The 14,692-nt window shown below is 45.1% G+C and overlaps 1 protein-coding gene across 1 annotated transcript in view; it reads left to right on the forward strand.

Annotated features, from left to right (window-relative positions):
* Positions 1 to 10,368, forward strand: part of Cnst (consortin, connexin sorting protein) — an 80,506-nt gene extending 70,138 nt beyond the window's left edge. The window contains exons 10-11 of the mRNA XM_051147987.1: positions 7,394 to 7,529; positions 9,971 to 10,368. Of these exons, the coding sequence (XP_051003944.1) occupies positions 7,394 to 7,529; positions 9,971 to 10,176 (342 nt within the window). The 3' untranslated portion in view covers positions 10,177 to 10,368. The remainder of the gene's footprint in view (positions 1 to 7,393; positions 7,530 to 9,970) is intronic.
* The last annotated feature ends 4,324 nt before the right edge of the window (positions 10,369 to 14,692 follow it).

A 14,692-nucleotide genomic window follows, 5' to 3' on the forward strand; every position in this document is an offset into this window, starting at 1 on the left:
CAAGCCTCAGCATCCAGACCATGCCTTATCAGTGTGGAAAGTGCCCAGCATGCTGCTGGCCACTCTCCTTTGGAACTGCTTTTCTGGACCTCTGGTGATGGAGGGGTGGGGCACCATTCCTCTAAGGCAGTGGTTCTCAACCTTCCTAATGCTGCAACCCTTTAATACAGTTCCTCATGTGGTGACCCCCACCATAAAATTATTTTGTTGCTACATCATAACTGTAACCTTGCTGCTGTTATTAATCATAATGTAAATACTGATACACAATTCCTGTGAAAGGCACATTCAATCCTCCAAAGGGGCATCGACCCACAGGTTGAGAACTCTTTCTTAAGGTCTTGTCTAGCTGTGATCTTCCTGTAAGGCACAAGCATACTTTCTTCTACAGTAAACTGGCAGGTCCTTAAAGAAAGGGTCCTGTTGGCTGTGTCTCTGTATCTCTCCCTAGCCTCTAACTGCCAGATGTATCCGTATGTAAATCCCTCATTTGCATATTCATTTCCCTCTTCAGCATACTTATTAAATACCTAGTGCTTGACAGAGACCAGGGGACAGCAATAGACACAGATCAAGTCCCTGTCTTCATGAAGCTTGCTTTCTATATGGAGAGATAATTGAAACCAAATTCTCATCAAAGTAAACAGTGTAGCTTCAAATATTATTAAAGGGACCAGCAAGAGGCTCAGCTGGTAAAGGCAGCTGCAGCCAAGCCCAAAACTCGATCTAGACAACGCACATCATGCAAAGGGAGAACTGATTCTGGGCTTTAAGAAATAGGTTGGTACCTGACACTTACATTTCCTTTCTCATCTTGTACTTAGTAAATTGTCCGTTTCTCAAGTAAGAGCTCATTACTAAAGCATGCAGCGGCACACAATTTGGATTGTTTAGACCCATTAGAACATTCCTGGTTTTTTGTGTATGTTGTTGTCTGGTTGGCTTTTGTTGTTGTTTTGTTTTGTGTGAGTAGGGGATGGGGTGGGTTGTTGTTGTTTGGTTTGGTTTTTTGAGGGTGGGTTTCTCTGTGTAGCCCTGGCTATCCTGGAACTCAGGCTGTCCTCGAACTCAGAAATCCAGCTGCCTCTGCTTCCAAGTGCTGGGATTAAAGGCATTGTTCTGGTTTTGTTTTTAACAATATGCTTTTTCCTTCTTAAGCTTTTAGAAATCCAATGTGGCGTGATTCCCCCATGATTGGTTCTCCTAGCTGGGGTCTCCTGTTGCAGTGTTCCTAGATTTACCACTGGGAGGCCACGGAAGCCGCAGGCTCTTCTGTGAAATGGCTTTCCACGTTAGCTATCACCTCTGGGTCCAGCCGTGACTTGGTCTATCAGTTAGCTGTGACAGTAGCCATGACATTAATCTGCTTCTTCCAGCAGTCTTCCATCTCTGTCCCCTTCTCCATGACAAGAATCTCTTAGCTGCTGAACATAGAAGATTCGAATTTTGGGTAGAAATGCAAGCAGCTTCTGGAAAGCCGAAAGCCTTGTAACTTCTTTGAAAAGTCTATCCAGCTCATTCTAATTGTAACAAATGCATACAGCACAAGGCAAAATCAGATCAGGTCCTTGTATTTAACCCCGAGTTTGATCTTGACTCTGCCAGTTGCTGGCAGCGTGAGTTCAAGCACACTCTCGCCTCTTTACTTTACCTTTTCTTCATCTGATAATGGCTGAACCCCCTGTGAGAACTAAGCACGAGTGTGGGGTGTCTATCAAACACACAGCTCGTCCGTGGTGAAGTCGCTGGCTTGTTAGTGATATTTGTCTAGCTAGTTGGAAGCCAAGCATGTGTTCCTGTTTCGCATTGACAAGCCTTGAGGTTCTGGATGGAAAGAGTCTAATCTGGGTCTGTTTCCCCTTTAATCTGGTGAGGAAGGGCTTGTGACTGCAGCGAGCTCTGCTCTGCTCTCCTCTCATGGTAGGGGTTGCAGTGCCAGATGGGAATCACTTTGTTTTGTACACCCTGATCTGCTGTTTAAGGCGGCCATTGACGGCTGCTGGTGGGGATGGGCCGTTTATCTGCAGATGCATAGGAGAGTGCCAGCAATTACAGTGATTATGGCTCAGATGGTCTCAGTGGATGTGCTGGCTATACATCGTTTGGGTAAAAAGCAATTTGCTAATTGAAACAAGAAATTGAATTTGCTTTTACATATAAAGCGTTTTTAGAGGTTTAATTTTCTTTATTTTTTTCTAGCATAGGGAAGGACCTGGTCCTGATCCCAACACCAGGGAGGAAGGGGCGGGGGGGGGGGGGGGGAGGATGTACATACAGACGACTGAAATCCTTCATATCATATACTTTTTTTTGAGACAGTCTCACTACATAGCCCTAGCTGTCTCAGTGCCGAGATCAAAGGTATGCACCACCACACTCAGCCTCTTATTTTATCGTGGCAACAACAACAAAATCATAGAACGACTTTCTTGGAGTCATTTTCAGGAGACACATCGCTGTGAGCTGTGTATAGAGACACTGTATAGGACTGTTTGGCATAATCAGGGTACCACTATGAGCAAGGCCCCATTCTTACTTCTGATTACTTACCCATTAGCCACAGAATCAAGGCAAATCCCACCCACCTAAGTCCTTTCTCCTTTTTTAATTAATTCCCCTCCCTCCTCCCCTTACCTCCTCCCACCTCACCCCCTCCCCATCCACCTCTCCTCCATTGCTCTTCAGAACATAGCAGGCCTCGCACAGATGCCATCCAGCCATGGCAGATCAGGTTGCAGTAAGGCTGGATGTGGTAACCCAGTAGGAGGAAAGGGTCCCAAAATCCACCAACAGAGTCCCCGAGACAGCCCCCGCTGCCACTGTTAGGAGTCCCACAAACCAAACTGCACCACTGCAGTATGTGTGCGGAGGGCCTAGGTCAGTCCCATGCGGGTTCCCTGCTTGGCAGTCAGTCTCTCTGAGCCCCTGTGGGCCCAGGTGAGTTGATTCTGTAGGTTTCCTTGTGTCCTTGACCTCTCTGGATCCTATAGTCCTTCCTCCCCCTCTTCGGCAGGGTTCCCTGAGCGTCACTTAATGTTTGGCTGTGGGTCTCTGCATATGTTTCCATCAGTTGCTGGACGAAGCCTCTCTGATGACGTTTGTGCTAGACACCAACCTACAAGTGTAGCAGACTCTCATTAGGAATCATTTCATTGACTTATTGGTTGGTTGGTTGGTTGGTTGGTTGGTTGGTTGGGTTTTGGTTGGTTGGTTGGTTGGGTTTTGGTTGGTTGGTTGGTTGGGTTTTGGTTGGTTGGTTGGTTGGTTGGTTGGTTGGTTGGTTGGTTGGGTTTTGGTTGGTTGGTTGGTTGGGTTTTGGTTGGTTGGTTGGTTGGTTGGTTGGTTGGTTGGTTGGGTTTTGGTTGGTTGATTACATTTGTTTGCCAGTTTGTGTTTGGTTCTATCTTGCATCTCTAGGCTCTCCAGCCTCTGGGTCCTGGCCCTCCAGGCAGCCGTGGTGGGCTCCTTTCTCTTAATCTCTTGCTGTTTGGTTGCCCTGTTATGGTATAGAGAAATTCTTAGTGAGGGGTAGGAGGACCATATGAGGCAAGATTTCTGGGGTTGGGTAGGTCTGGTTTTGACTTCCATGTTGTAGAAAGTAGAAATCCAAACCCTTTACTTCGAACTATTGCAAACAAAAACAAAAAAGACCACATCCTAAGTATCATTCCTCTTGAGTCCAAAAGTTTCCCTCTGGCTGACGTCTCCTGCGCTCAGTCCCAGGTGCTTTATTCTCACGTGCTGTAGGAACCAGAAAATACTTACAAAAGAAAGAAACACCCAGAGAAGATCCCAAAAAAGATACTGAGGGGGAAGGGCAGATGCTGCAGACACTGGGGGAGGCGGGGTGTGTTGGGAGTGTGGAAATGAAGCGTCTTTGTTGGGGACAAGGGAAGGCCAATGTCACAGCGAACTCTGAATCCATCCCATGTCACTGTGCTTTCTCACACTCTGCCTCTGTCCAGCTCCCAAAAGGTCTTTCCAGAACCAAGCTCCCCAGGAAGCAAAGTAGGGACACTGAGACCAGCTGCGCCATCCCAGGAGACGTCTCTCCGTCCATCATACTTGCAACATCACTTGATAATAGTTTGTTTCTTGAATTTACAGATGCAAAATTAATATCCCAAAGTCACACTTGATAGTAATGCCACTCTGGCGCTTGCCCTACTCACTGTCCCTGTGTGTGCATGCCAGAGAGGGTGCTAGGTGACTTCTAACCTTCTACCAGACGTTGGCTTCACTCCCCAACTCCAGTGCTGGGGTTACAGGTGCAGGGACACCGTCAGCATTTACTTGGGTGCTGGGGATTCAAACTCAGGTCTTTGTGCTTGCTCAGCATGTTTTAGTGCTATTTTGGTTGTTAGTTGGTTTTTAGTTGTCTTTTGTTGTCACCCCTCCTTACCCTGTGTGACAGGCTCCTTTGTGTATATTGCTCTGGCCGTCCTGGAACTCAATCTGTAGACCAGCTGGCCTTGCACTCAGAGATTAGTCTGCCTCTGCCTCCCTACCCAGCTTAGCACTATTCTTAATAGGACTTTTTTTTTTTCTAAGTTAAAACTGTACCTTAATGGCTGGCTAAATGGGTTAGCCAGTAAGGGCGCTTGCTGCCAAGCCTGATGGCCTGAGTTCAATCTCTGAACCTACACAGTGAAGGTGGAAAAACAACTCCTGCAAGCTGTCTTGATCTAGCATGTATGAACACACACACATACACAAGCACACACACATTAAATAAGTGTGTTTTAAACTGCATCTTAACTCCTGAGCTAGAAATGCATCTCAGTGGTAGAATCCTTGCCTGGCATACAGTAGGCACTCCTGCAGTCCTACTAAGAGGTGAAAGCAGAAAGATCACCTAAGTCCAGAAGTTCAAGACCAGCCTGAGAAAATAGCCAGAATCTCTATGAAAACAAAAATAAAGCCTTCCTGTGGTAAATAAATTCATAAGTAGCAAATACATAACAGAAATATTTAAAGAGAAAAAATAACAAAGGAACCATGAGGCTCCTCCCCTTTATTTTTACACTTTCTAGAAATAAAAAGATTGTTGGTTATGTTTCATTAAAACTAGTTTCTATTTTTCCCTTGCTTTTTGAGATTTTTCTTTTTTTAATTAATTTATTTTTTTATTAATTTATTCTTATTACATCTCAATGGTTATCCCATCCCTTGTATCCTCCCATTCTTCCCTCCCTCCCATTTTCCCCTTATTCCCGAGATTTTTCTAAATTTTTTTATTTTGTATGTGTGTGCTGCATGTGTGAGGTGTATGTGTTTACTGCATATGTAAGGTGTATGCGTGTGTAAGGTATATGTGTGTGATGCATGTGTGAGGTGCATGTGTGTGAGCATAGGTGCACACATGCTAGAGGGTGTGTAAAGGTCAAAGCTCAGCTCTCAGAAGTGAGTTCTCTCCTGATGGGGTCTGGGAATCAAACTCAGGCTGTCAAGCTTGCACAGCAAATGCATTTGCCTACTTAGCCATTTCACTGGCCCCATTTCCTTGGTCTTTAAAAACTTAATAGTATGTCTTTGTCTCTCAGTTTAAGCAAGGCACTTGTAAGAATCATTTTCCATTGTTTTATGAAGGAACTGTTCAATGTTTTCTAAAGAAAAGTTTAAAAAACAAAAACAAAAAAACCTATTCAGCCAGCGGTGGTGGTACACACCTTTAATCCCAGCACTTGGGAGGCAGAGACAAGCAGATCTCTTTGAGTTCAAGGCCAGCCTGGTCTATAAAGAGAGTCCAGGACAGCCAAGGCTCTGTTTCACAGAGAAACCCTGTCTCAAAAGAAAACAACAACAACAACAAAAAAAAAAACACCAACAAACCTATTCATTCACATATTTGTACCTATTTATTTATTTATTGAGAGGGGCATGCTTGTGCCATGGCATGTGTGTGAAGGTCAGAGGACAACTTGAGGGAATCAGTTCTCTTTTTCCACTATGTGAGTTCCGAGGATCAAACTCAGGCCATCTTAAGAGTTGGTGACACTGAGCCATCTTGCCGGATCTATACTTAGCATTTTAATGTCACTGAAGTGCTTTAGTTTTCTTAGAATAAGAATATCTGAAATATGTATTTCCTATAAAAAGAATAAATTGCTAACTTATTGATTTTTTTTTTTAAGATAATGGTTTCTATAGACCCATGTTCAGAGAATCCCAGTAGAAGACTATTTGTGTAAGAGTCGTTTGCTCCTAAAAGCTCTGTACCATAAAAAGAATTAATGGAATCCATAATTACCCAAGATTGCTGGCTGGAACTGGAAATCATATTAAGTACTTTATGCCATTTCGGATAAATGACATTACAGGCAGTTCTAGCTTACAGCCACTAACATCCACAGTGTTGAGCCCACAGTGCCCACCCATGTCATTATCTGCAGAACAAAGCAAACAGGTACCTCCTCCTGGTCGGCTGGGATGTTCAGAAGTGAGCAGCTCCCCTCTTGCCTCTTCAAACTGACCCCATTCCCCATCCTGGCCCCAAACTTTGAAGGTGTTCGCTCCTAAATGGCAAGCAAGTGCTTTTGGGTTTAAGTAAGGGATGAGACACAGGAAGGAGAGAGGTAACCCGTGTGAAATCAGAAGGCTGCAGAGCATGGCTGGGGGGCTGACAAGGTGCCTGGGAAAGAGTTTTTCCATGAAGCTCCAAACTGTAAATACTTTATGCTTTAAGTTCTGTCTTATCTACTCAGTTTGGCCCTAAAGCCCCCAAAGCTATGCAAAACTTGGGTAACTTCTAGTTAAATTTACAAAAACAGGCAGTGAAGTAAAGCTAGGTGTGGTAGACTCAGGAGGCTCAGAGGTTTCAAGTTCAAGGTTAGTCTGGGCTACAGCGAGTTCCAATCTCTCCTGAGCTATGAAGTGGAGACTCTTATCTGGGGGGCCGGGGGAAGAAGAGCCATGGGGCACTGGCTATGTGGTTTATTAACCTCTGCATATGAAATAATGAGTTACAGAAAACTGAGAGGTTCTTTTTTAAAAGTCCCCGAAAGATTTGAATACAGATGATTTGGTAATCTGTACTATACCTGAGGAAACAAGGAAACTCATTTGATGCTAAGTTTGCTGCCGTATATATTTTAAGCCTCATGTCTTTTTAAATAGTGTCACTGAGCTAGGTATCATAGCTCATGCATGTAATCCCAGCCTCCTCCCAAGGCAGGAAAATTGCCATGAACTCAAGACCAGCCTGAGCTAGATCCTATCTCGAAAGAAAGGAAAGAAGGAAGGAAGGAAAGAGTGAGCAAGCCAACCTACTGCTAAACGGAGAGCGGAGAAGGCGGATAAATCCTGAAAAGTGTTCTGTGGTTGCATATGTAGCATGTCACCCATCAGTCCCACCTACTGTAACATAACCACTGGTTCTTCTGATCTCTGACAGGCTGTCCCTGCAGAAGGCTTGGTATCCATATTAAAGAAGCGGAGTGACACACTAGGAGACCATCCTGCCCAAATGCAACAGAAGCCATCTAAGCGGAGAGTGCGCTTCCAGGAAATAGACGATAACTTGGATCAAGGTGTGTTCAGCCCTGGGTCTGCAGGGTTCACCGGCCGTGAGTGCCGGGTAGTCATGTGACATGATGGCCATCTATGAGAGCCGGATAGTCATGTGACACAGGGTTTGTAAGGGTTTTGTGGACCCAGTTGCTCTGTCTTCTAGCAGAGAAACAAAAAGAAATCAAGTTATATCTTAGAATTTTGAGCATTTAGCCAAGTGCAGTGGTAGACGCCTGTAATCCCAGCACTCATGAGGCAGAGGCAGGCAGATCTCTGTGAATTCAAGGCCAGCCTGGTCTACAAAGCAAGTGTAGGACAGCCAAGAATCCACAGAGAAACCCTGTCTCAAAAAGCAAAAACAACAACAACAACAACAACAAAATGCCAGGCATGGTGATGTACACCTTTAATCCCAGCACTCGGGAGGCAAAGGCAGGTGGATTTCTGTGAGTTCGAGGCCACCCTGGTCTACAGAGTGAGTCCAGGACAGCCAGAGCTACACAGAGAAACCCTGCCTCAAAAAACAAAAAACAAACAAACAACTCTCTCTCTTTCACTGTGAGGCATTCTCTCTGTGTGGAACCTGAGTGTCTGCTGCTCAGCACAGTTGTCCTTGAGTGTCTCTGTCCCTGGCTGGCATTCAGGCGAGCTGTCACAGCAGACCCACCTTGTGTGTTTGCAGATAGAGTTAGCTGAGGAGGCAGTGAGTGGGGGATGTGGAAACCTGCCTGTAGCCTGTCAGTGTGCTTCTTACACAGCAGGACAGCTGTCTGGGCTTCTCACCTGTGTGGCTGAAAGGCCTTGGAAATGCTTTCTTTTTATCCCTGCATCTGTGTGTCATCAGCACAGGTCCTTGCCACCCCAATGCCGGCCCCCACCCTGGTGGAGTCCTCCATCTCGACCTCACACATGGGCACCTGGGTCTGGAGTTCTCAGGGCTACCTCATCCTTCACCAAGTTACTCAGTTCCATTCTTCTTAAAATACAAAATCTAATCACCGCTCTGATGCTAAAGGCAATGAAAAACCTGTAGATAAAGTGTATGAATTGATTTCAACGGTCATGAAATTTTTATGTAAAGTTTACCTGTGTGTAAGCAAACCTCACTCCTGTCTGGAGCTTCCTAAACAGGCCTACCCATCCTCTAATCAGTACTGTATCCTAGAAATATAATGTGGGTGCTATTAGGTGAATTTTTTTTTTTAATGTGCATGGCTGTTTTCCCTGCATATATGTGTGCGCAGCATCTGCGCGCAGTGCCTGAGGAGGTGAGAGGATGGTGTCACACCCTCTGGAACTGGAGCTGCCTGGGACTCAAACCTGGGTCCTCTAGTAGAGCAGTCGGTGCCCTTAACTGCTGAGCGACCTCTCCCACCTCTCACAGGTGACTTTAAATTTTATGACACACACATAACAAAAGTAAAACTGGAATCTACTTCACACTCACGTTGCACGTTTTTGTGTCAGTCACTTGCCATGTACTCAACAGCAACCCACAGCGCATTCCCACCACAGCTCATAATGTATTTTATCTATACAACATAGATATTTTCAAATACGTCAGTGGTATTCAAATGTCATCCCTCCATATAGCACAGGACCCAACAGCCCTGAATAATAAAATCTGCAGCTGCTCAAGACACTTTGTATATGATGGCGAATTGTTTTCCTATAATCTGCTCACACCCTCCTTTGTGCTTCTTGGATGGTGATGATGATGATGATGGCTGTTGTTGTACATTTCACACCTGAGTCACAGTGTAGGTATGGAGTTTGGAGGACAGCTTCTGGGAGCGGGCTTTCTTCTTCCACCATTGAGTAATTCCAGTGCCGGAACTCAGGTTATGAAGCTTGCAAGCCCAACGCCTTTACCAGCTAAGCCATCTCACCATCCTTCCTACAGCCTTTACAATCGATATTTATTCTTTGTTGTTGTTGTTGTTGTTGTTTTTCGAGACTGGGTTCCTCTGTGTAACCCTGGCTGACCTGGACTCTCTTTATAGACCAGGCTGGCCTCAAACTCACAGAGACCCACCTGCCTCTGCCTCCCCAGTGCTGGGGCTAAAGGCCTATGCCACCACGCCTGGCTATTTATTCTTTTTTAAAAGACTATCTTGGGTAAGAGAGTTGGTTCAGCACTTGAAGTCATGGCTGAATTACATAGATCTCATAAGTTTAAACAATCAGTAAGTAATTGTTATGCGGTATTGTTTAAGAGGCTGTGATAAGAAGAGAGTACGTATTTAGTGCAGATAGTCACTCAGAATGTTTGGTCCACAGATGTAGAACCTATAGATACAGAGAACTCACTATTCACGGGAAGAAAGAAGAACGTGAGGAGATGCGTAAACTAGATTGCTAGCCTAGATTAGCAGGCAACGGAGAACTGCAATTAAAAGAACAGGCGAAGAGATTAAACTGACTAAGGCTGTTGATGGTTTGACCCCGTTTTCATTGGCAGATGAAGTTGGTGGAGGCTCCTGCATCCTGCTCATCCTGCTGTGCTTAGCCACCGTCTTCCTCAGTGTCGGAGGAACCGCGCTCTACTGCACCGTGGGTGACATGGAGTCACCTGTTTGTACAGACTTTGCCGACAACGTGGACTTCTATTACACTAAGCTGCTGCAGGGAGTGGCGGGACTTAAACACTGGGTCTACCTCTCCTAGCAGCGAGTGGACCAGGCATGCCGACGGACAGACAAAGATGCAAACTTCCCCACAGCTTTTATTTCAGGAGTCATGAACCATTCCCCCTCCCCGGCAGTGAGGCCCCAAGGATGGACATTAAAAACAGCAACATTAGATAGCAGCCCAGAGAACACTGTTAGACTAGTCCATGGAAGACAGTGGATTCTGCTGTAGGCACTGAGGGAGGGAGGGGGGAGCTGTGGAGAGCACACCCCTCTCCTTGCTGAGTCTCCCTGAGCAGTCATGCTGGGCTCACACTGGGAGTTAAAGGACACTCCTAGTCTCTTTGATCCATAGGCATTGCGTCATCAGAGAGAGTTACCTTATGGTTTCAATGCCACTTTTAGTTCATCGTAGGAGCTGTGTAATTTAAGCTTTGGGTATTACTCTGGATTCTGTTCTCTATTTGTGAAATGGTTGTGTGTGTGTGTGTGTGTGTGTGTGTGTGTGTGTGTGTGAGAGAGAGAGAGAGAGAGAGAGAGAGAGAGAGAGAAGCAGTTATCACAAGTGGGTATTCAGCATAGAGTACAAAGGTTACCTTTATTCTTTTAACTTGACTTCTCCAATGCGCAGGCACAAATCTTTGGAAGAGGCTTACCTGTGAACTGGATAAACTGTAGAAATGATGGCCCTGAGTTGAGAAACTGACAGGTCTGTGGCAATGAATCTCACAAGCCTTGGAGGCACAGTGACACAACTCCCAAGTCCCAAGTGAGATGTCACAGCGGCTTCTGCGCTGCCTGAAGCGATGCATGCCGGGTTCCAGAGCCCAGGAGAAACTTACTGAACATCTGTTCTGTCCTGGGAACCTAAGGGTAGGAACCCAAGGGGGAGTAATTCTTGCTGTGTGGTTGCTTATGGAAGGTTAACCCAGACCGCCACATGTAATTGAGTGATCTCAGGCCGTGCACTCAGGTGTGTGCAATGTGTGTTCCTATCATGGGCTCATTTTAGACCCCGCCACGGACAGGGTCATGAATCAGAAATTCAATCATACCTTAACTAGACAAATGTCTGATTTTGTTTAAGTCTGTCATTAGGTGGCCTGTCCTCATCTACAGCACAGTGATCTAATGTTTAGGGAGCCTCACTTTGACTTTTTATATTTTAGGGAGCATCTTTTTTTAAGAATCATGAATTATAGTTTTTTAGCAAGTGATCATGACGTTCTGTTTTCCTGTTAGGATCATTTGGAAAGAAGAGAGAAAATGCTTGGTAGTTGTTACTGGCTGGCACAGTACCTTTCTTTGTGTCTCTGCTTATTTATTTGAATTTAAAGGGCTTTTGTGTGAGTTGAGAGTGTGTCGCTGAGCACGTATTTGGTCATCCCACCACTACCTATTTAATTAAATACTTAGTGTTTTGATTTTATATCACTTCAGCTCCATGTGTTTATAGCTTTTTTTTCTTTTGGTGTTTTTTTTTTTTTTTTTTTTTTTCAAAACAGGATTTCTCTGTGTAGTCTTGGGTGTCCTGGACTCACTTTGTAGACCAGGCTGGCCTCGTACTCAGAGATCTGCTTGCCTCTGCCTGCCCGAGTGTTGAAATTACAGGCGTGCACCACCATGCCTGCTTTTAGGCTTATTTTTTAAATTGACATTTTATTTTCACTTATAATACTGCGTGTCACCATAAACTGTAATATTTTCAATGGTTATAGATCAGAGTTATTTATTTAAAAGTATACAGAATACTGAAATTTAGATTCGTTATACCTAACGCTGATTTTATTAGAAGATTATTTTAATGTCCTATTATAAAATTTAAGACTTTGTATTCATATCATATGTAAAATAGGGCCCATTGTCCCGGCACTGCTGCCAGCAGTTCTGCAGACACCACAGTGAGGCCATCTGCTCAGGCCTCCTTCTGATACACCAACATGTGGCACCCTCGTGTTTCTAGTTGCAGGGGTTTGGTGACCCTTGTTTCTGCCAATTTAATGTCAAGAAAAAGTCCAACCCTCCCTCCTGTTTACCTCTTTTCGGTCACTCAGAGTCCCTTGTGGTCTCTGGTGTTTCCCTCTCAGCCATCTTGGCCACTTTTCTAAAACCCTAGGTTTCCTGGGGATCATCAGTGAGAGAAAAGCCTGAAATGACACCTTACTAACCAGTGGCCCAGTTGTGTGTTAGAACAGTTGGGGTGCTCACCACCCCCAGGGACCACAGAGCGATCAGGAGCAAACTGACCTTGTGACCTAAAAGCTGGCATGAAAAATCACTGGAAAAAACTAGGGTACCTTTTAAAAATGTAATGGTCACTTATTGCATGAATTGGAGTGTCCCACCTGGAGGTGAGAGGGCATTATCCCACGCATAAAGCATCCATCAGTTGTACTGAGATGTCATCTCTCCTCTCATTTGAAAGTTCTAACAACTATTTATAACCGACCTTCTTATTAAGAACTGTACTTGAGGGTGTCAGATCAAGCTTGTAATTTAAAATCTACAACAAGAAAATGTCTCCGAGAATTTATTTGAACCCTTGGGTGTTGAGGGAACTGCTTGAAAGCAAAATACTGCCAGCTCCTTCCTGAAGGAGATCTGCAGAAAGTCTTTTTTTTTTTTAATTACATTTACTTACTTTGGGGGGAGACCATGTGTGTGCCACCGTGTACGTGTGGAGGGCAGAAGAGCATTTCAGGGGGTCGCTTCTCTCCTTCCACCATTGGGGTCCAGAGAGCCCAGCTCAGGTCATGCAGTTGGCAGCAAGTACTTTTCCCCACTGAGCCATCTTATCAGCCCTATTTGGAGGACTTCTTACTAAGTCCCCGAGTAAAGGCCTCTCAGCTTCTAAAATACCTCTCACATCTACCTGACTAGTAACCAGGCTCCACTCTCGAGTGCATCCTTTTAGATTTGTATATCAAGTTGAAAGTCTTCCTTTATCGAGCTGTGGATTGGGGTATAAGGTGTGGCGAGGAGCTAAGGTTTGAAGGTCAGGCTTAGTTTGCAAGGACAGATGTGATTTAGGTCTTCTCGGTGACAGGACAGCGTGGCCAGAGTGGAGCAGTGGTGAAGGACGGAGAGCAGTTGGACAGAGGGAAGACAGAGAACAAAGACATCTTTGTTTGCTGAACCCGTTTTCCTTGGTGCCACTCGCTCTCCACACATAGGCAAGGTTTTTTTTTTTCTTTGTCTTTTTTTTCCTTTATCAGCAATATATCAATTATACACAATGGGGTTTCATTATGACATTTGCATACGTGTAGATAATGCCCTTTGAGCATCTTCACTCCCTGGTACACTCCTGTTCCCCTCACTCCCCGCTGATGCCCTTCAAAAGGCAGGCTGGCAGGCAGGCCTGTGTAAGCTCTCATTTCTTCGGGCTCAGTTGACCTAAACTTGATCTCGCGTGCCGTTTGTAGTATTTTAACATTTATTCATTCCATACCTAAATTAGCACACATACATCTCCCAGCCACAACTACCATGGTGCTCAGATCTGCCACACTTTCTGTCTCCACATGACCTGCACCTTCAGACACAGTGAGAGTGAGTCTAGGGCCTGTGCACTTTAACAGCTACTTAGTAAGTTGGGCGTGGCTTTGTGTCTGGTGCTGAGAGGCTTGCCCTCACACAGCCGATGGCCCTCAGTTAAGCATGCTGCAGCCCAGCTCAGCTTAAAGAACTTGTGTCTGGTAAGGGAATGTATTTGCAAAGACAGAACCAACTGGAACTTGCTGGAGAGGAGGGAGAGTGGCGTGACACAATGTGACACAGCTTGTGTCCGTGCTTTCCTGCCATGCACTTCGCAGCCATAGCAGGCAGGCGAGAATCAGCTCAGCCAAAATTTTCTGTTTAAACATGAGCGGCTGGTAGAGCTCAGAAGTAGAGTGTTGGCCTATTGTGCACAAGACCGTAGGCTCAGTACCCAGTGTCAATAAGCAAACAAACAGTTTTAACTGCCCTGAATTGAAAACCACCTCACACAGCTGGCATGGTACCACACACCTGTAATCCCAGCACTTGGGAGGCAGAGGCAGGTGGATCTCTGTGAGTTCAAGGCCAGCTTGGTCTACAAAGTGAATCCAGAACAGCCAAGGCTACACAGAGAAACCCTGTATGGAAAAAGAAAAGAAAAAAAAAGCCACCTCACGAGGAAAACTAGCATCAGAGAGTGTCACCAGTCAATATAGCAATCATCTAAGAAAGAAAAACCCATCTCACAAAATGCTCTTTAAGAAGAAAGCACTGCTGGTCTGTTTTATGAAACCAGTATCACTCTGGTAGCAAAACAGAATAAAGGCCAAGAAAACTAAGAAACTAAAACTAAAGGCAGTAGCACTAGCGAACTTCAACACCAAAAATCTTCTCTTTCTTTTTTGTGTTTTGTTTTTCAAGGCCTGGAACTCACTCTGTAGACCAGGCTAGCCTCAAACTCAGATGGCTGCCTGCCCCTGTCTCCTGAGTGCTGGGATTAAAGGTGTGTGCCACCATGCTGGGCCAAAAACCTCTTTAAGAAAATAGCTGGTAAAACAGGGTGGGGAAAGCAC

The sequence above is a fragment of the Acomys russatus genome, chromosome 6 (assembly GCF_903995435.1).
Source record: "Acomys russatus chromosome 6, mAcoRus1.1, whole genome shotgun sequence".
Classification (NCBI taxonomy): Eukaryota; Metazoa; Chordata; class Mammalia; order Rodentia; family Muridae; genus Acomys; species Acomys russatus.